Raw genomic sequence first — 22,488 nt, forward strand, 5'->3', positions numbered from 1 at the left:
AACATTGGGCTGTACATTACCAATTACCTACTTTATCTTTCTTTAGTAGTGGAGCTGAATAAATATTGCATGTTATATAGCTGTGTTTGGTTTGAATTTGCTTGATGTATTTATTTTCTCTTTAATCTTTTCTCCAGTACATTGGGTTGTGACCCCTCACCTGTGCCTGTCCTTGACTCCTCTAAGAACATGTGGGCTGATTTGAGACTCTCTTTCCACGGCCTTTCCTCCGAATTCTCCCTGTTATCAGACAAAGCTGCCCAACAGGTACTAGCTCATTTATAGAAAGTGTTCATGCAGGACACAGAAGACATCACCCAAGTCCAGGCCCTTATTATTGTTTTGTTTTGAAATAGGGAAAAAGAGAAGAGGATGATGTGGTGGAAAAACTGAATTTCTTCCTGGATTTGCTGCAGTCATACAGGGTGAGTATATGCAAAGTGTTAGCAGGGTAGACCTGTTCTGGTTTTGTTGTATAATTTTGTACATTATGTTATCATAGATTATTGCCTCACCATTTAGAGTGGATTTAAAATTTAATTTGTAAGCCACTTACTGAGCATATGGTGCAGGACTTGTGCGAGCGTCACGAGAAGGGCGTCCTGCACGAGCACCAGAAAGCCCTTCAGAAGTACAGTGTGATGAAGAGACAGATGATGAGTGCAGCTGTGCAGCCAAAAGAACAGGTGTCTGTGGAGCAGCTGGAGTCCCGCATCATCCAGGTCAGTCTTCTTATAGTCAAGTCAAGTTTGTTTGTATAGCGCTTTTAACAATAGACATTGTCCCAAAGCAGCTTTACAGAATCTGAATGACCCAAGACATGAGCCAATTTTATCCCTAATCTATGCCCAATGAGCGCGACGGTGGCAAGGAAAAACTCCCGCAGACGACACGAGGAAGAAACCTCAAGAGGAACCAGACTCAAAAGGGAACCAATCCTCACCTGGACAACAAACGACAACATGACTATAACATTAACAGTTTTAACATGAAGTCAGTTTCGCTGATGTTATAACTCTTCATTAATGGAAACTTCAGTGCAAAACTGTTCATGACAACCGCAGTCCCAAAGTTAGCAAGTCAACTGTAGTCCTCAGCCATAAAAGCATTACTATAAGTGTCCAGAGCATCTTCCAAGTGTGACTTTCAGCTGTCCATATGGGGCCGTCCTCCATATACAGGGTGTCTCAAAAAAATGTACTCACACTTTGAATGACGAGAAAACCTTTATTTATGAACATAGAGTGAAATGGAATCGCTTCGAATACAGAAGACAAATGTAATTGAAGAATCATGTTCGCAAATGTTCAAATTGATGACCATTATTGTCCAGACAACGTTGATAACGCGCACCAAGGGATTCGCAAACGTCACGAAACGGGTCATTAGGAATATCGCGACATTTTGTCTTTCAATTTCCAATTTCAATGCATCAATTGTTCTTGGTTTGGTGCAATAATTTCCAGCCATGCTGTGATTAATTAATTACACCTGCAACACAAAAAAGGCAGCATGTTAGGGACAGTTAAAGTGTGAGTACATTTTTTTGAGACACCCTGTATATTCATGTCCTCGTTATAGTCACACACTTGGACATGAATATATAGTACAAGGGAAAAAAAAACAACATATCCATATATTTTTCCATGTACATGTGAGGTGGTGTGGTAATAAGTGAACATAAATGGAGTTGAGTTCAGACCTCTTCACTTTCTCATTGTTTCTGCAAAAAAAAAAGACTAATTAAAAAGCATAAACAGGCTTTCACAAAATGTTTGCAAATTCATTAAAAAAAATTATATATAATAGGGTGGCATGGTGGTGTAGTGGTTAGTACTGTCACCTCACAGCAAGAAGGTCCGGGTTTGAGCCCCAGGGCCGGCGAGGGCCTTTCTGTGTGGAGTTTGCATGTTCTCCCCGTGTCCGCGTGGGTTTCCTCCGGGTGCTCCGGTTTCCCCCACAGTCCAAAGACATGCAGGTTAGGTTAACTGGTGACTCTAAATTGACCGTAGGTGTGAATGTGAGTGTGAATGGTTGTCTGTGTCTATGTGTCAGCCCTGTGATGACCTGGCGACTTGTCCAGGGTGTACCCCGCCTTTCACCCGTAGTCAGCTGGGATAGGCTCCAGCTTGCCTGCGACCCTGTAGAACAGGATAAGCGGCTACAGGTGATGGATGGATATATATGTGTGTGTGTGTGTGTGTGTGTGTGTGTGTGTGTATATATATATATATATATATATAAAAAAGACATGATGTTTACATAAATATTCAGACCCTTTGCTCTGTCACTTGAAAATGAGCCCAGGATCATCCTGGAGGTCTTTCACCTACTTGATTAAAGTTCACCTATGGCACATTCATGTAATTGGGCATGAAAGCTCGACAACTAGAAGTACATTTCTGAACAACAAAAAAAAACAAGTCTGAATACCTGTCTTGTAGGATCGTGCCAATACACAAACTTGGTGACGGTAACACAAAAACGTTTCTGGAGCTTTGGAGGTAACAAAGAACCCAACAGTCTTTCTGATGGAAGTCCAGAAGTCTTGCATGGAAACCCTGCCAGAAGGACAACCATCTGTGCAGCATCCCACCAACTAGGCCTTTCTGGTAGAGTGGCCAGACATACCTAAAATGTGCCAAAAGGCAACTAAAGGACTCGCAGGCCATGAGAAACAGGACTCTGGCCTGGTGAAAGTAGGATTGAACTCTTTGGCCTGAATGCGAAGCAGTGGACCTAGAGGAAACTCATCACCTGGCCAATTCCATCCATACCATGCTGAAGCACTGTGGTGGCAGTATCATATTGTGAAGATGTTTTTCAGCATCAGGCCTGGAGGCCTGTGAGGATGGAAGAAAAGATGAAGACATACCTGAGGAAAATCTGTTCAATGATGGGCATGACCTCAGATTGGAGCAACGGTTTGCCTTCCAGTACAAGCATGAATCAAAACACTCAGGTGCACAGGTGGCTTTTGAAAGTGTCCTCAAAGGACACTTTAGGAGCCTGGTGAGGGACTTTGCTGTCTGGTGCAACAGGAACCATCTGCAGCTCAACACCTCGAAGACCAAGGAGCTGGTCATTGACTTTGGGAGGTCCAGACCAAGGTCACTACCAGTTCTGATCGAGGGAGCCGAGGTAGAGGCTGTGGATTCCTACAAGTACCTCGGGCTGTGGCTGGACCACAAGCTGGACTGGACTTGCAACACCAATCCACTTATACAGGAAGGGACAGAGCAGGCTATACTTCCTTAGGAGGCTGCGGTCCTTTAACATCTGCAGGAAACTCCTGTGGATGTTCTATCAGTCTGTGGTCGCCAGTGTCCTGTTTTACACCGTGTTGTGCTGGGGGGGCAGCACATCCAAGAAGCACACATCCAGGCTGGACAAATTGATCAGGCGGGCCGGCTCTGTGGTTGGCATGAAGCTGGTCTCTCTGGTGACGGTGGCAGAGAAGAGGTCTATGGACAAACTATTGAACATCATAGACGATGCCAGTCACCCTCTGCACACCGTCATCAGTAACCAGAGGAGCCTGTTCGGTGACAGAATGCTCCTTCCCGAGCGCAGGACGAACAGACTCAAACTCCTTTGTCCCTCGTGCCATCAGACTGTACAACTCCTCTCTGGGGGGGGAGGGGTAAAAGGAGGACAGAGGATGGGAAGGAGCAGTAGCCTAGCCTAACACCTAAGCAATACCGGACAATGTGCAATATAAAGCGCAATATCTTTCCTGCCCCCCCCCCCCCCCCCCCCAAAAAAAAAAAAAAAAACACACACTTACCCTTTCCCCCCTCCCCCATATCTTATTCTTTTATATTTGTATATGTAAATACTTAATTTATTTTAATTTATCTAGAAGTTTTCTCTATTTCTTTTCTCTGTTTATCTGTAATGATGCTGCTGGAATCTTAATTTCCCTGAGGGAACCCTCCCAAAGGGATCAATAAAGTTTTATCTAATCTAATCAAAGGGTCCAGTCATAGCTGAAACCCACCACCTTTTGGAGAGAAGAAAATATGATTTACGCTCCTGTTCTACCTGGCAAAACATGACAGGTTCCACTGTGGAGGAATGGGAGAATTTCAGAATTCCAGATGTGCCAAACATCATATTCATCAATGCCAAGGTTCTTTAGCAGAGCACTAATTAAAGGATCTAAATACTTATGTGATTTAAAAAAAAAAAAGTACTTTAAGGGCAGCATGGTGCTGCAGTGGTTAGCACTCTTGCCTCACAGCAAGAAGGTTCTGGGTTTGAACCTTGTGGCCATCTGGGGCCTTTCTGTGTGGAGTTTGCATGTTCTCCTGGTGCCTTCATGGGCCTCCAGGTGCTCACGTTTCCTCCCACAGTCCAAAGACGTGGATTTGGTCAACTGGCTACTCTAAACTGCACATAGGTGTGAATGAGTGTGTGAATGGTTGTTTTGTCTCTGTGTTAACTCTGCGATAGATTGGTGACCTGCCCAGGGTGTACCCTAACTCTCGCCTAAAGTCACCTGGGATTGGCTTTCCCTATAACCCTGTCGGATAGGTGGTAGAGATGATGGATACCCCTAACTCTCGCCTAAAGTCACCTGGGATTGGCTTTCCCTATAACCCTGTCGGATAGGTGGTAGAGATGATGGATACGTTTAGCTTCAAAGCTATTTACATGCTTTTATTAGAGATAATTTTTGCAAGGTATTAAACATTTTACAGAAATTGACTGTTAAAATAAAAAGTTTATTGACCATTGCTCAACAGAGGCTTGTGATTTTAGTGGGATAGGATGACATTAATAACGACCTAATCTCAAGGAAAAATAATTTGAGATGCTGTCTCACTTGACTTGTGGTAGAGGCTACTTACCATGTGGTGAATTTCTAGAGTAAATCCTGTAATAGTCCATTGAAAGTTGATTAGTTTTTCACCATATTGTTAGAGTAGCATCTCATTTTAAGAGGTTTCAGACATACCTTTTGTTCAGCTGTGTTCAAGGTGATATTAACCAGGGTTGGCAGGTTTCAGCAAAATTTCCAGCTCAACAACTTAAAACCCACTCACAACACTTGAAACTAGCCCAAAGATTTGGCCATTGGAAAAGGAAGACATGTTTCTTCTTTTTATCATCTTTGTGTGGTGAATAATTATTTCACACACCAGTATTTCAGATGTGTGGGTATTATCAAAGGGCACCACGGTGGTGTAGTGGTTAGCACTGTCACCTCGTAGCAAGAAGGTTCTGGGTTCGAGCCCAGTGGCTGACAGGGGCCTTTCTGTGCGGAGTTTGCATGTTCTCCCTGTGTCGGCATGGGTTTCCTCCAGGTGCTCCGGTTTCCCCCACAGTCCAAAGACATGCAGATTAGGCTAATTGGTGGCTCTAAATTGACCGTAGGTGTGAATGGTTGTTTGTCTCTGTGTGTAAGCCCTGTGATGACCTGGTGACTTGTCAAGGGTGTACCCCGCCTTTCGCCCATAGTCAGCTGGGATAGGCTCCAGCTTGCCCGCGACCCTGCACAGGATAAGCAGTTATAGACCCTTTTCAGTCATGTGACCTTCGTAAACGCGACCGCCATTTTGGACATGTAGTGGACTTCGGCTCAAATCGGTTTGAATGCGAGGAAGGCGACAAACATAAAAGAAAAAGGAGCGAGATGCAGAAAACTGTATTTACTAGTTTACTGTAATTATGATCTGGCAGCTACTTACACCGGATCCAGCGTAAATAGCTGCCGGAGCCGCCGGCCGCGAGCTAGCTGCCGGAGCCGCCGGCCGCGAGCTAGCTGCCGGAGCCGCCGGCCGCGAGCTAGCTGCCGGAGCCGCCGGCCGCGAGCTAGCGCGCGCGCTCCGGAACCTCGGACGTTGGCTCCGGCAACTATTTACACTGGATCCGGTGTAAATAGCTGCCAGATCATAATTACAGTAAACTAGAATGGAATGTTAACAGCAATGTAATGCCTTTTCTGGCTAATTTTATTCGTCTTACCTCCAACAAAGTGGTCACTACACAAGCGTTGGTATGCCACTATCCATCTTCTCCGTCGGTCAGCATCTACCGGGATCCGATAAAATGATAACCCTTGCCTTGTTTGTTGATGGTTACTACATCCAGGTGCACAACAATATAGTGGCATGATGGAAGTCTTGCTGAAAATAAACACTTTCTTTGCTGCCGTTCCTCAGTGTTGGCTGTGGTAAACTACTGGTAGTACATGTCCAAAATGGCGGCCGCGTTTGTCGTGACGTCACGTGAAAAGGGTCCATAAATGATGGATAGATATTATCAATTCCATAATGCCAATTTTTTCTCTCTTCTAATCTTGTCTAATGCAACTCCAATTCCAAAAAAGTTGGGACAAAGTACAAATTGTAAATAAAAACGGAATGCAATGATGTGGAAGTTTCAAAATTCCATATTTTATTCAAAATAGAATATAGATGACATATCAAATGTTTAAACTGAGAAAATGCATCATTTAAAGAGGAAAAATTAGGTGATTTTTAAATTTCATGACAACACCACATCTCAAAAAAGTTGGGACAAGGCCATGTTTACCACTGTGAGACATCCCCTTTTCTCTTTACAACAGTCTGTAAACGTCTGGGGACTGAGGAGACAAGTTGCTCAAGTTTAGCGATAGGAATGTTAACCCATTCTTGTCTAATGTAGGATTCTAGTTGCTCAACTGTCTTAGGTCTTTTTTGTCGTATCTTCCGTTTTATGATGCGCCAAATGTTTTCTATGGGTGAAAGATCTGGACTGCAGGCTGGCCAGTTCAGTACCCGGACCCTTCTTCTACGCAGCCATGATGCTGTAATTGATGCAGTATGTGGTTTGGCATTGTCATGTTGGAAAATGCAAGGTCTTCCCTGAAAGAGACGTCGTCTGGATGGGAGCATATGTTGCTCTAGAACCTGGATATACCTTTCAGCATTGATGGTGTCTTTCCAGATGTGTAAGCTGCCCATGCCACACGCACTAATGCAACCCCATACCAGCAGAGATGCAGGCTTCTGAACTGAGCGCTAATAACAACTTGGGTCGTCCTTCTCCTCTTTAGTCCGAATGACACGACGTCCCTGATTTCCATAAAGAACTTCAAATTTTGATTCGTCTGACCACAGAACAGTTTTCCACTTTGCCACAGTCCATTTTAAATGAGCCTTGGCCCAGAGAAGACGTCTGCGCTTCTGGATCATGTTTAGATACGGCTTCTTCTTTGAACTATAGAGTTTTAGCTGGCGACGGCGGATGGCACGGTGAATTGTGTTCACAGATAATGTTCTCTGGAAATATTCCTGAGCCCATTTTGTGATTTCCAATACAGAAGCATGCCTGCATGTGATGCAGTGCCGTCTAAGGGCCCGAAGATCACGGGCACCCAGTATGGTTTTCTGGCCTTGACCCTTACGCACAGAGATTCTTCCAGATTCTCTGAATCTTTTGATGATTTTATGCACTGTAGATGATGTGTTCAAACTCTTTGCAATTTTACACTGTTGAACTCCTTTCTGATATTGCTCCACTATTTGTCGGCGCAGAATTAGGGGGATTGGTGATCCTCTTCCCATCTTTACTTCTGAGAGCCGCTGCCACTCCAAGATGCTCTTTTTATACCCAGTCATGTTAATGACCTATTGCCAATTGACCTAATGAGTTGCAATTTGGTCCTCCAGCTGTTCCTTTTTTTTTTTTTGTACCTTTAACTTTTCCAGCCTCTTATTGCCCCTGTCCCAACTTTTTTGAGATGTGTTGCTGTCATGAAATTTCAAATGAGCCAATATTTGGCATGAAATTTCAAAATGTCTCACTTTCGACATTTGATATGTTGTCTATGTTCTATTGTGAATACAATATCAGTTTTTGAGATTTGTAAATTATTGCATTCCGTTTTTATTTACAATTTGTACTTTGTCCCAACTTTTTTGGAATCAGGGTTGTATATTGTAAAATAGAAATGGTTCTGTACATCATAGCAGGCTGCCCTATGATCGTGCAACACCTCAAAAAGCAAGCAAATCGATGGAATTTTGACTTCTGTCAAATAGCAACATGTTTAAAATCACTAGTCACTCAAGAGAGAGAATTAATATTTGTGTAATTTGACGTATGGATTTATGAATGAAGACTTTACGAGGATTAACACTTTCCCCACCAGGCCCTATGTACACTGCAAAAAATATCTTACAAATAGTTGAAACGATCTAGCATTTCCTATTAGAAGAATACAAGACACCAATTCTGAAATTATTAAACCTAGTTGTAGATTGCAACCAACTTATTCTAAGATGTCTTATCAAGTAAAAATATCTGTCCATGCAACAAGATAATTTCACTAGTATTATGGAATTTTCTCCTCAAATTCAGTTTTCAATTCTTTGTAGTGTACGAATCACTGATATTGTTCCATCCATTATCTCTAGCTGCTTTATCCTGTCCTACAGGGTTGCAGGCAAGCTGGAGCCTATCCCTGCTGACTACGGGTGAGAGGCAGGGTACACCCTGGACAAGTCGCCAGGTCATCGCAGGGCTGACACATAGACACAGACAACCATTCACACTCACATTCACACCTACGGTCAATTTAGAGTCACCAGTTAACCTAACCTGCATGTCTTTGGACTGTGAGGGAAACCGGAGCACCCGGAGGAAACCCACGCGGACACGGGGAGAACATGCAAACTCCACACAGAAAGGCCCTCGCCGGCCACGGGGCTCGAACCCAGGACCTTCTTGCTGTGAGGTGACAGTGCTAACCACTACACCACCGTGTCACCCCTCACTGATATTGTTGAATCACCTATTAATTATGACTGAGTAAGACTTGTTCTGACAACTGAAATATCTAAAAATCTTAAACGTTACATCACAGTCTTGTCTATATACCAATATATCAGTGTTCTTTCCTGCTTTGAGTAGGATTCAAGCAACACTTGGCAAGTACAGAAGAGCTTGTTAATTTGATTTACTCAAGGCAAGTTGGAGAGTTCTTGATTTAACTGACTAATGTAAATATTTTCTTAAGCTGTTGCTTTCAGCTCTCTGTGACTCATTTGAGAAGTTCTCAGCTCAGGCAGGAAGTCATTACGAATGGTTTAGGAAAACCCTCACTGTGCTGGTGACAGCATTCAGTGGAGATGTTATCATCATCTAGAATTTATACTGTTAAAATACTTAATGTAAGTAAGTAATGAGGTTATTAGGAGACCACTTCTTATACTTGGGCCATTTGGGCTATCACTTCGAATAAAATAGCCTTCAGAGTAAATTCAGAGAGAGGGTTATTTACATGGGCAGTCAATTCCTCTCTAGAGTGTTGGGGGAATTTCGGGTTCACGTAGTTAATAAGAAACTGAATTAGAGGAAGTTCAAAAAAAGAAGAAAAAAAAAAAAGTTCCTCACCTCCAGATGTTGACTTGCTCGATATGCCAAATCTTTCAGGCCCATGAATGTTTAAACTACCCACCCTGTGATATGATGTGATTGACTGAGTGGGAATGCTGATTTACAAGGTCTCGATACGCATGTACATTCAGCACACACTATCTCTGTGACTTTCTTCCTGCAGCAGGAGAATGCAATCCAGATAATGGAGCTACGGAACTACTTTTCCCTGTTCTGTGTGCATCAAGAAAGCCAGCTCATCTTTGCCTACCTCCCCATCACCTCACACATCCTAGGGGCCTTCATCAATTCACAAGTGCAGAGTCACAGAGAGGTGAGAATTGTTGGATGTGCAAGTTACATGATGTGGTCAGACAGAGGGAAAATGAGGGAACAGTGAAAAAATGGTGATGTGGTTACTTTGAGAAAAAGGAAGTGAATGCCATCCATAGTTTTAAAAAAAGCCTACACGGAAGAGTGAATTAAAAAAAACAACAAAGAAAACCCCTTATGACACTATAGCTATGTAACCCTGCAGTCGACACTAAGATTACAACACAGGGAGATTAAGGTACTAATTACAGACTAAAATCTAACTTCATTAGGCCATTATTAAAAAATGTTCTGTTTCCGGTCCACCGGCCAGGTGAGTGCTGTTTGTGCGGTTGAAATTTTTTTTTTAACGCCGATTTTTCAACATTTTTTTCAGGTTCGTAAATCTAAAATCGAACTTGACATTTACGAATTCTGTGCAGAATATAGAATCGAATCAGCTCTGCGCATGTGCCGTGCGGCACAAAAAAATCGCAGCCACCATGAAGGAAGGAGATCCGGAGTTTTCAAACATTTGCTTAAGTGTGAAATCGCAAAATGGTATTCTAGCGAACAACAAAATAGTAAAGATTCAGGAAAAACAAATCATTCAGTGATCATTTTAATAGTGTAATTTCATCCAAACTCGGCCTAACGGTCGATTTAGAACTACAAAAAGTCCGTGTGTTGGACCATCACAAACCGTTACTGGAAAATTCGTTTGATCTTGATCCATCCGAGACGTTACAAACAGCTTTTGAGTTTTGTTATGCGAAATTCATTACCTACTTTGTTAATGACCCTGACAGATCTATTAGGAGAGCCTAATAGATCTATTCAAAATGAGAACGGAACTGAACAAAAAAAATGCGTTTACGGAACTAATGCAGGTTGGCTGGACAGAATTAAAAACTGTGTTTTTGTACAAGTTTCAGTTGATTAAACTGTCATTTTTTAAATGTGTCTGCTTTTGTAATAAAGTACTGAAAGAAAAAGCAAACACAGCATTGCGATTTCTTATCCATCATATATATATAAATAAATAAAAATCCCTCCCTCCCTACTGAAAATTTTTTTTGCTCACCCGGTGGACAGGAAACGGATTTTTTTTTAAGGATGGCCTTAGGTCTCCACTTGTGCACCAGAAAATAATATCAGTGTAACTGTCAAGAAATATACTGGCAGTAAGTGATTTTAATCACCCCATATACACTCACTGACCACTTTAATAGGAACTTGTTCTTGATTCTACGATTCCTGTTCTTGGCTGGCAGGAGTGGAACCCAATATGGTCTTCTGCTGTTGCATGCTGAGATGCTTTTTCTGCTCAAAATGGTTGTAAAGAGTGATTATATGAGTTGCTATATCCTTCCTGGCAGCTCGAACCAATCTGGCCATTTTCCTCTGACCTCTCTTATCAACAAGGAGTTCGTTTCCACCCACAGAACTGTCGCTCACTCAAATGTATTTTGTTTTTCGCACCATTCTGTGTAAACTCTCGAGACTGTTGTGTGTGAAAACCCCAGGAGATCAGCAGTTTCTGAAATATTCAAACCAGTCCATCTGAAAGTCACAGAGATCACAAAATTTTCCCATTCTCATGTTTGAAGTGAACATGAACTGAAGCTCTTGATTTGTATCTGCATGATTTGATGCATTGTGCTGCTGTCAGGGGATCGGCTGATTAGAGAACTGCATCAAACAGCAGGTGGATGGGTGTTCCTAATAAAGTGGCCAGTGAGTGTATTTGAACTGAATGATTATAATTTAAATTAAAATACATTTGCATCTCACAGTGAACCTCTCTTTTCAGGAAAAGGTCAATTCAAAAGGCTTCATACATCTATTAGTCAACTAGTATCATAGAAGAACTAATTTAAACTAAAATCCTAAAGCTTTTTATCATCAGGACTGGGCATTCCAGAGAATTGTGAACTGCTTGACATTTTCAAAAGTGACATTTTTAAAGTGCTGATGACACGTTTTTGACATCTTTGGCGATGTTTTATAACATAAAAAGTAATTCCTGATGATCCATATTAATTCACGAAGGCGCCCGTTTTACAAGTTATGATAAAAAACGCGGCTATTTGGGCAAATTTGACAGGGCTGCAGCACCCAGGAGACGGAGGAGGAGGAGCTATATGACGTCAGCGAAAGAACCTTCCTCCTAACTTACCAGTTTATTGTTGATGCAACAGGTGTTCAGTTTGTCATTATTAGTATTTTTATTAGACATATATTAGGGCTGTCAAAAGATTAATTTTCTTGATCGCAACTAATCTCAGAAATTTCATAGTTAATCGCGATTAATCTTGATTTACTTTGCATGTGTAAAATTGATATTTTGCAGTAAGACCGTTCGAATCTAAAGTTAAACCCACAATGCAAAGTATTTCTGACCATTGTGTCTTAAATTGGAATAAAATGAAGACAGAGACAAAAGCAGAATTTATCTTTTGGCCTTTTTTATTTCAAAAAGAGTGTAGAGAAAGGAAAACAAGTATTAAGAATGAATGACTGGCTACTTTGGAGAAATTGTAAATAAATGAACACAAGAAAAAAATCAGAAAAAGTGCCATGTAGACCCACTTGATTTGACTATGAACAATGTAATGTCAGGCCACTCTCTTCTTCAAAAATAAAATGTCACCATAAAAAAATAAATAACCATACAAAGCACTTCATAACTTAAATTCAAACAAACCATTCAGAGGTCCAGAAAACCGTTGCTTATCCATCACAAAAGAGGACTAAACTGAAGACAACAGCGTGTCCTTCCATGCCAATGCCAACGACTCGATGGAAACCACACGCTTCCGCTCGAGCTGCCTACGGATGCGTAGAAGGAACAAAAGACTAGCAAACTCGAAATAGCGCGTTTAACCGAAAATGAGTTTAATTAATACAACCAGAGGAGCTGCATGTGGATGGTAGAAGTGCGGAAAATGCTGGTAAACTCTGATCGCGATTAAAAAAAATATTCGCGATCACAATTTACATTAATCTAATCGCGATTAACGCGTTAATATTCCCAGCCCTAATATATATATATATATATATATATATATATATATATATATATAAATTAGTTATTATGCCTTCGCGTTGTGTTGCCGGCTTTTGCTCCAAAACCCACAAGGATGGGGTAAGTTTATACAAGTTTCCCAGAGATCCCAAGCTGCATGCGAAGTGGGTGAAGCAAGTCAGGCGCACTCGTGACAAGTGGGAGCCCTCACCAACATCCGTCCTGTGCTCTGAACACTTCGATTTGGATTGTTTTGACACCCTTCCCAGCTTAAAAGAATCTCTTGGGTGTTCAGTTCATCACAAATGTGTGTTACTACCATCAGCAGTGCCTACACAGTGTTGCCAGATTGGGATATTTCCCGCCCAGTTGAGCGGTTTCAAGTGCATTTTGGTGGGTTTTGAACATATTTTAGGCTGGAAAACGTCAGCAGTATGTGTTGCCAGATACTGCAGAAGTTTTCCAGCCCAAAATATGTTCAAAACCCACCAAAATGCACTTGAAACCGCTCAACTGGGCGGGAAAAATCCCAATCTGGCAACACTGTCAGTATTCCGGAGGGGGTCTACTAGTAGCTATGCCGGATCCAAAGACAGTCCTCCTGTCAGAACATGTGTTGTGAAACGACATAAGATAAAGGTACGTAGAGATATAGATTCTACATGATAATCATAAATGTAATCATAAAGTCGGCGTGATATCAGTCATGTATTTGCTTGTGAAAGCTTGCGGCTTTCATGTAACTGCCGCCTAGCAACGAGAGGCAAAGGGTAAAGAAGGTAGGCTATCATAGATTCTATTTGGAAGAGATCAACACAATTCTAGACTCCCAGAAGAGGAAGAGCTAGCACTAGAGAGTTCACCGGCGTTTTCATGCGCCATTTCCTTTGAGTAGAACCAGAGTAGAACCATAGGATGTCTATGAGTAGAACAGCCAGTGAACCGCAGCGTGTTCTCCCGCTGACGTCACAACATGGCCGCGAGCCACGGACCCAGTTTTCTTGCGCTGTGCAATTAAAAGTTGGATATTTGCGTAACAACAGCTTCTTTTCACGTAATTATAACAGAAATCTAACATGTTTGCCATGTTGTATAGTTTATTTAAGAAATTGCATAGAGTCATGTTCGTGTCATCAGCCCTTTAAGGTCGAGCTTAAATATAAAGAGATACTGTTCTTCAACAGGGAATTCAAAAAAAGCAAAATAAGCATTTCAAAAGATGAGCACATCTAAAGGCCATGAAGGCCCAAGGTACAGTAGAGCAGTAATAAATGACCTTTCTTACTTCCCAGAACTTCTAAAAATTTAATACACTATTTGACACCCTTAACTGCCGAGATGAATATAAGGTACTGCTCCAAGCCTGAGTCATCATCTCAGGGCCAAGGGTCTTTACTTCATTCACCGCCAGGAAGTGTAAACCAGGCAAGGTCCAGGCAAGGCTGGTGTTTAATCAGTATGCCATGGAACATTCTCAATCTTTCTGGAATCCATCCATGTCGCCTCTGTATACACTTTCTTGAAAACATCTACAGTACCACTCAAAAGTTTGGACACACCTTCTAACTCGGTGTTTTTTTTCTTTATTTTTATGAATTAAAAGACACCATGTCTTAAAGTAATGATGGATGTCGTTTCTCTTTACTTAGCTGAGTGGTTCTTGACATAATATGGATTACTACAGTTGTGGAATAGGGCTATTTACTGTATGTTTATTATTTACTATTTACGCATTAAGAAGGCAAGAAACTAGTCCACTCATTTGTTTTATTTTGTAATTTACATATATTCTATTTTAAATGATAGATCAATAAAATGTCCTCAAACATTTGGCAGTTGTTGCACAGTATGAAATATTACATTTAGTTTATAGGTAGCTCTTTCTAAAACTCATCCTGCAACCTTATAAATGTTAATCCTTGGGCAGCTTTTATTGTGAAGTTTTCCAAAAGGCGGCAGGCATCTGCAAAAATGCTCAAAATCATTTAAACTGTTCACCTCATGTATGCACATGTGGTGCATTTGTCAGTAACAGAGACCCTAAGCCAAAGTGTCTGACCTGTGCCCCCTGGCTAATATCCTCACCGACACTAATTACAAACACATAACCTGATCGAACCGTGTCACCGTATATCCCAAGCCTGTCTTGAGCTTCTATCTGCAGCCTCATATATTAACACTCGTAGTGGAAAGTGAAAGCTCCTTGGCTGCTGTACTGTACTGTTTTGATGGGGGGTGGGGGAGAGATGGAGGAGAGCAGGGAGCAGATAGGTCCGAGTTGCAGCAGGAATGGTAGATGAGCTGGAGCACGTTGCTGGGGTAATGGTTTCAGCAGATGTGTGGGACAACCCAACTCTGACCCATAGCATGGCCACAGAGCCCCTAAAGACCTCTAGCAGGGAGATTTACGCTCCCTATGCTTTTTATTTAATACGTTGGTATTTTTTTTTACCACATAATTCCATATATGTTCTATTTGCTATTTCATAGCTTTGATGTCTTCAGTACTGTTCTATAATATAGAAAATAGTCAAAATACAGAAAACCCTATGAATGAGTAGGTGTGCCCAAACTTTTGACTGGTACTGTATAATTATTCCAGTGCCCAAGAAACCACACACTTCAGAACTAAACCACAACTGGCTGGTTGCACATACTTCAGTAATCATATAGTGCCTGCAGTGACAAGTTCTGAAATCCAGCCTTCTCGTTCACAGCTGGATCCAAGCCTACAAGGCCAGAAGTTCTGCGTTCACTCTTACACTTTGACAGGCTCCTCTTCAAATACAGTTCTGCCTTTGACACCATTTAGCAACACCAAGAAACCGCACCATCACAACATCCACTGGATACACAATGTCCCCAGTGGCAGGCCACCAGCTGTAAATCGCCACCACCTGGGCCCTCCAAGGGTGTACACTATATAGCCAAAAGTATATGGATGCCTAACCATGGGCCCCATATGTGGTTCTTCCCTAAACTTTTGCCAAAAAGTTGGAGGTCTAGAATGTCTATGTATGCCATAGAATTACAATTTACATTCACTGGAACCAAGAGGCCCAAACCCGTTCTAGCATGACAATGCCCCTGAGCACAAAGTGAGGTCCATGAAGACATGGTTTGCCAAGGTTTTGTTTGGAAGAACTCGAGTGTCCTGTACAAAGCCCTCACTATTGCTTTTGTTGCTGAATGATCACAAAACCCCACAACCTTCCCAGAAGAGCGGAGCTTATTAGAAGAGCAAAGAGGGACCGATTCCATATTAATGGATGCCTTTTGGAAAAGGATTTTCAACAAGCACATATGGGTGTCATGGTTAGGCGTCTACAACTTTCTGGCTGTATATTGTATCATCGATTGTTTTTTATACACTGCAAAAAATGCTATCTTAGCAAGTGAAAATATCTTGAAAATAGTTGAAACGATCTAGCATTTCCTATTAGAAGAATACAAGACACCAGTTCTGAAATTATTAAACCTAGTTCTAGATTGCAACCAACTTATTCTAAGATGTCTTATCAAGTAAAAATATCTGTCCATGCAGCAAGATAATTTCACTCGTATTAAATCATTTTCTCCTCAAATTCAGTTTTTTGCAGTGTACACACACACTACATAAATGACTGCATCAGGCCATCTCCTTCCACAGCAGATCCGAAACACTTGGACAGTACTGTCTTTCTTCAGGCCTTTAGGGCAATAATACATTTCTGGACGATCATTATTTAATTTCTCAGATTACACAGAGGTGCATAGACAATTTAGATCGTCTCCATGACAAAAGAAATGGCCATTGGCACCACTAAATCATGCAGTGGAGTCTGGTCGAATGTTTCATGTATCTGCAACTCACTCTTGACAGCAATGCCAATTTTGGACAGCACACAGGACATCTATAAATGCTGTCAGTAATCTGTAACCTGAGAGAACTTCAGATTCTCCACACCATTACGGAAAAGCAAAATGGAGCCCATTCTAATGTCCTGTTCACCCTGATTCTTGAACATGCTTCCAGGCATCCCCCCAAAAAAAAGGCCAAACTCAAGGTCACACCCAGTTCCTCCAAAACCATCAGTCGCGCTCTCTGTTCACTGCCTTGTGGATTTTAGCAATACCAGGGTTTCCCATACATAGACCATTGTGTGGCACAGCGCCACACAATGGATTCCTATCGCCACACAATCAGACTCGTGATTAAAAAAAAAAATCTGTTGCGTATCGTTCCGTTCATTCATAGTGCTCTTTCTTTTTGCGTGCGCGCACCCACACACACACAGAGAGAGAGAGACGGAGAGGCGTGTACACAGGCCTGCCGTTGCACATATACCCAGACTGCAAGTAGGCCTGGTAGGCTAATTAAAAATAACGCAGCCTTCCTGATTCGCTTTCCGACCCCTTATTTTAAAAGGTAGCCTACGTCGTGCTCGTGATGAGCTTTATCATAGCCTTCTTGGCTTACAGGAAACTGACATCCCTGAGTCAGGCTATAAACCAATTTTGATGCATACAGTAGCAGCTTGACGCGAGGAACCAGCCTTATTGCATTATCCCGTTTATCCTGCTTCAGCATTCATGCAAGTTATTAATAATGGCTTGACATTCACAATAAATAAGGATTTCCCACTAGCCTAAATAAAATGTTATACTCGCGGAGATGCCTAGTTGATGCTGTCTGAAGCATAAAATCTGAATATTTTAAGAAACATCTTTATTAGCTTTATTGGCGAAGTAGATAAACCATCACTGATACGCACACTCCTCCTCTCCACGCATACTGCTCGCATAGGGCACTTGAGTTTTTTTTCAGGAAGCCACGCAGAATTAAATGTTCTGATAGGACATGCAGGCTTTGCACCAATTAGGGTAATGCTTTTTCATTATTGTTAGTTTCCTTGGTGTTACCTTAAGTGGTTTCTTACATCTAATTATGATATTTTATTTTATTATTATTTTGTTGTTACATCTCATCTCATTATCTCTAGCCCCTTTATCCTGTTCTACAGGGTCGCAGGCAAGCTGGAGCCTATCCCAGCTGACTACGGGCGAAAGGCGGGGTACACCCTGGACAAGTCGCCAGGTCATCACAGGGCTGACACATAGACACGGACAACCATTCACACTCACGGTCCATTTAGAGTCACCAGTTAACCTAACCTGCATGTCTTTGGACTGTGGGGGAAACCGGAGCACCCGGAGGAAACCCACGCGGACACGGGGAGAACATGCAAACTCCGCACAGAAAGGCCCTCGTCGGCCATGGGACTCGAACCCGGACCTTCTTGCTGTGAGGCGACAGCGCTAACCACTACACCACCATACCACCCCTGTTGTTACGTACATTATACTATTTATTTCATTTTAGTATTGGTTGAGGTAAGCGTTGAGTTCAATATTTAAAATAAAAACCTCCAGCTTGTTTTTTGCAATTTATTCCTTGAATGTCAACTAAAGAATGATTGAAAGATTGCCACCAAAAAGGCAAAAAACTAAGGTAAAAACTAAACTTTAACTTCAATTTTGGTGAGTAATTTTCATAAATTTAAAAGACAGGTTTTCCACCAACATCAAGCCCAGCAAACTAATGGCCTGCCCTGTAATGTAAAGTTGGGTCGAGGAATGAAACCAGGCAGGGTTCTGGGAAAAATAGTTTTAGCTGTCTTCTCTTAAAGAACTTAAAAGAATTTAGATTGAACTGAATAATCTCAAATGCTTCTTGTAGCTTTAAAATAGTCCCAGCAGGTGACTCTGAAGAAAAATACTGTGTTTGAACACCGCCCGCTGTAAACACTTTGCATACACCCCAATGACCGACTCCACCGACCGCCACGACACCACCGTGCACGATTCCCTCATCGGCACAGTGGAGCACCACAAATTGCTACCTGGTCTGTGGGAAACACTGAATACAGCCTGCCTTCAAATAGCACCTGCAGTCTCTCAAGACCCTGAATACTCCATAACCACGTACTTTCCTCCTGTAGATATAGTGTCCCCCATAATTATTGACACCCCTTGTAAAGATTAGTAAAAAGGGGTAGGTGGGGAAAAAATTCCACCTTTTGGTGAAGTTGCGTTATCTCGCGCTGAAAAACAAGAGAAAAATCCAACCTTAATTGAAATGGATTTATTCAGAGAAAAACAAATCTCTCATTGTCAACAAAAAACGCATTCCATAATTTGACACCTGCATTTAATACTTTGCCCAATCTCCCTCTGCCAGTAAAACAGCACTTAGTCTTCTGCTTGGGGCGGCACGGTGGTGTAGTGGTTAGCACTGTCGCCTTGCAGCAAGAAAGTTCTGGGTTTGAGCCCAGCAGCCGATGGGGGGTCTTTCTGTGTGGGTTTCCTCCAGGTGTTCCAGTTTCCCCCACAGTCCAAAAACATGCAGTTAGGTTAACTGACCACTCTAAATTGCCCATAGGTACGAATATCTGAGCTGTGCTCCGTGATCAGACATGAGTAGCATGTGTGCTCACCTTGGCCATGTTGAGCTGCGTCCTTCGTAATTCAGCTGCAAGGAAGGATGATTAGCCTCTGAAACTCTAACCTGTAACATTTTATAAGGTTGGAGATACAGAGCAGGACATCTGAGACCGTTCCTCTTTACACAACCTCTCCAGATCATCCAGGATCCTCGGCCCTCGCCTCTTCAGCTCGGCTTTTTCTAAGCCTTTTCACTCATCGTTACAAGAAGTGTCAATCTTTGTGGAGGGCACTGTAGTGTAGTTGACTTTGGATTGGAAGAATGCTTGGGTCGTCTGCCAGATTATTACAACAATACTGTCTTGCTGAGCCAGATATACAATCACACATGCACCATGTTTAGAAAGAACAGGGTACGCTTGCCATAGACTATGTATGTGTGTTCATGTTTTTATATATAGAGGAAGTCCCCTTTGAGGACAATGAAGAAACTAACCTCACCAAAGAGGAATAATTTGAGTGAGTGTTCTGCTTTAAAAACAAGCTTAAATGAAACCGAACACCCCCCGCCCTTTTTTTTATTTTATTTTAACCTCATTGCTCATGTAATTACTTGGAGTAATCATATTAATCACTGTTAAAAATTTCTTCCTTGTCACTCATCTTCCACTAAACTTTTAGTCTTGAAATGGGATCTGTTTTTTTTTTAATCCAATGTCATGTAATGTGGACCCATCACCGAAGAGAAAGTGTAGTAACACGAGCAGGAACTTCGCTGACTCTATCTGACTCATGGGGCGGCCTTGGGCTGAAGTGCCCTTGAGCAAGGCACCTAACCCCCAACTGCTGCCCACTGTATGTGTGTGTTCACTGCTTCAGATGGGTTAAATGCAGAGGATGAATTTCACTGTACCTGAGGTGGTGTTTACATTAGACCGTATCCGTCTCGTTTTCGTCACGGATGCACTGTCCGTGCACATTAAAACGCCGGGAAACGACTCCACAGGCGGAACAACTTGAATCCGCCAGGGCCCACGTATTCAACCTGGTTCGTATCTGATCCGGTGCTGTGTAAACATTGAGGAACGAGGAAACGCTGTGCTGAGCTCTAGCTGACGTCGTCATTGGACAACGTCACTGTGACATCCACCTTCCTGATTCGCTGGCATTGGGATCACACACACAGCGGCTCGATCCCGAATCACTGCTCGTGCGCTTCACTCACGCGCTCTGTGAGCTGCGCAGGGCCGGAGTGCGCACCCTCCAGAGGGCACTCGCTGTTCAGGGCGGAGTGATTTGGAGCGCAGGAGGAAGCGCTGAGCCGCACTGAGGTTTATTTACACATTTCAACTTATTTACCTCCTTCAGGCGCTTAAACTCAGTGAGAACATGAACATCACAGCCAGGTGTGTTTATCTGCTGGAGAAGGTGTTCGCTTGCCATCCTTCCACTTGCAAGTGGTGAGTGACTTGCGCATGCCCGATATGCACTGGGATCATGTGACGTGCCGTCTAATTAGTCATGTGATTAGCGTATCCGTGTATTGGTGTTACTGTGTGCACACGAATCGTGTATTGGCATTGCTGTGTGCACGCGAATCGTTTTAAAAACGTTAATCTGATGGTCTGCTGATACGGTCTAATGTAAACATCACCTGAGTGTGCATGTGACATCTTTGGGATGACCTGGAACTGCACCCCAGACCTTCTCACCCAACATCAGTGCCTGATCTCACTAATGCTCTTGTAGCTGAATGATCGCAAATGCAGTGGAAAGACTTTGCAGAAGAGTGGTGCTTATTATAAATTACAAAATTGGGACAAAATCTGGAATATATGGTTGTGATTCGTCAGGTGTCCACGTACTTTTGGCGATAAAAGTCTTAAGCAGCTTTAAATTGTGGCCAGGAATTTCTTTAAATGGGAGCACTACTTTAATTAATTTGAGAATGAATGTGTTATGTGCAGACAAATCTAACTGGCGGTTACATTCTCCATGAAATAAATCATGCACACATTTTATACTGGTGAGACTTCTACTGCCACTTGGGTTTTTAATGGCCATGTTAAACTACATCTTATCGCTGAATTATTTAACCAGTAAGCTTTCGGTGGCCTCTTCAGGATTCTGTACTAGTAGAGAGTTAAAGGCGTCGTGCGGTAATTTCAGCAATCAGGCTATATCATGTGTCGAAATGTCGGGTTTGGTGGGTTATTCAAGCCCCTCGGTTTCCCGCGATCTCAGTGTCACGATGCGCCCGCTACAAGCATTTAAAGTTGACGCGCACAGCCAAATTTAGGCAGCCAGCCATTAACTAGGTCAACTTATGTGTGACGTCATACCAGTAACCTCTCTTGGGTGATGCTGGCCTGTCGCCATGTTTTCTCTATAGCGTGCATTTACCAGAGTTGTTTACATTGCGGATTTTTTGGATTTATTCAGTTTGTGGATAGTTTTGAACACTCAAAACACTATGAAATGATGTATTAATATTCTGTGATACAAAATGCCTAATCGGTGTATTGTGTTTGGCTGTAACAACGAACACTGAACACTATTTGTGACTGTTATCATCAATGGATCTGATTTCAAGGTCATGGCTAGGTATTGATAGAAAAAAAAATTTTTAAAAACACGTTTTAAGTGTTTCTATGTATCAATCATTAATTGTACAAAATGATTTTCATACATTTATGTATTTGTCATATCTTTGTCACATGAAGTGTTGTCTTGATAACACATGTGGCACATAATTTTAGCAAATGGATGACAGAAGATTAATTGAAAGATTTATGCCACAGAGCTGCCTTTAACTAATAATTATCACTTATTACTGACGATTGTACGTTTACTAAACAATACAATACAAAGCTCAATACTCCCAGCCTATAACATACTGAATATCAAGTTAAAATCAACCGCAATAAAAGGAAAATAATGATAAACTGGAATATCAAGGGGTCTACTGTATCAGAAGGCCCACTGCATTTCACGAGATCGCAAGCTGTCAAGTTGCTAGAATTCAATCTTTCTAGCTATACTTTCACCCCCTACAGCTATCAGTATTACACATAATCATAGATTAATCACACAGCATTCTAATTCAAGTGAAAATGGTCTTTAAAAATACACACAAGTAGTGATTTAGTCAGAGAAACCAACCAAAACAAGTCTTCAAGTCGCCGGTCTTCTTCATTCTCGTCTTCGTTTCTGTCGTCGTCAGAACTGTCCTCATTTTCTTCTGAAGATGAGCGCTCAGGTTCAAATCTGTAAGGCTGGATACCACCAGGACATTCAGCTGTCAAAATCTCTACTTGTGGGCCATTTTCTTCTTCTGTATCGGTAAAATCAAAGCT

General features: G+C 42.1%; 1 protein-coding gene across 2 annotated transcripts in view; it reads left to right on the top strand.

The window, feature by feature from the left end:
* Nucleotides 1-22,488, top strand: part of snx8a (sorting nexin 8a) — an 85,257-nt gene that overhangs the window by 53,142 nt on the left and 9,627 nt on the right. For both annotated transcript variants that reach the window (XM_060943082.1, XM_060943081.1), the window contains exons 9-12: nucleotides 138-267; nucleotides 357-425; nucleotides 573-722; nucleotides 9,554-9,703. In XM_060943082.1, the coding sequence (XP_060799065.1) occupies nucleotides 138-267; nucleotides 357-425; nucleotides 573-722; nucleotides 9,554-9,703 (499 nt within the window). The remainder of the gene's footprint in view (nucleotides 1-137; nucleotides 268-356; nucleotides 426-572; nucleotides 723-9,553; nucleotides 9,704-22,488) is intronic.

This window comes from Neoarius graeffei, chromosome 16, assembly GCF_027579695.1.
Source record: "Neoarius graeffei isolate fNeoGra1 chromosome 16, fNeoGra1.pri, whole genome shotgun sequence".
NCBI classification, from domain to species: Eukaryota; Metazoa; Chordata; class Actinopteri; order Siluriformes; family Ariidae; genus Neoarius; species Neoarius graeffei.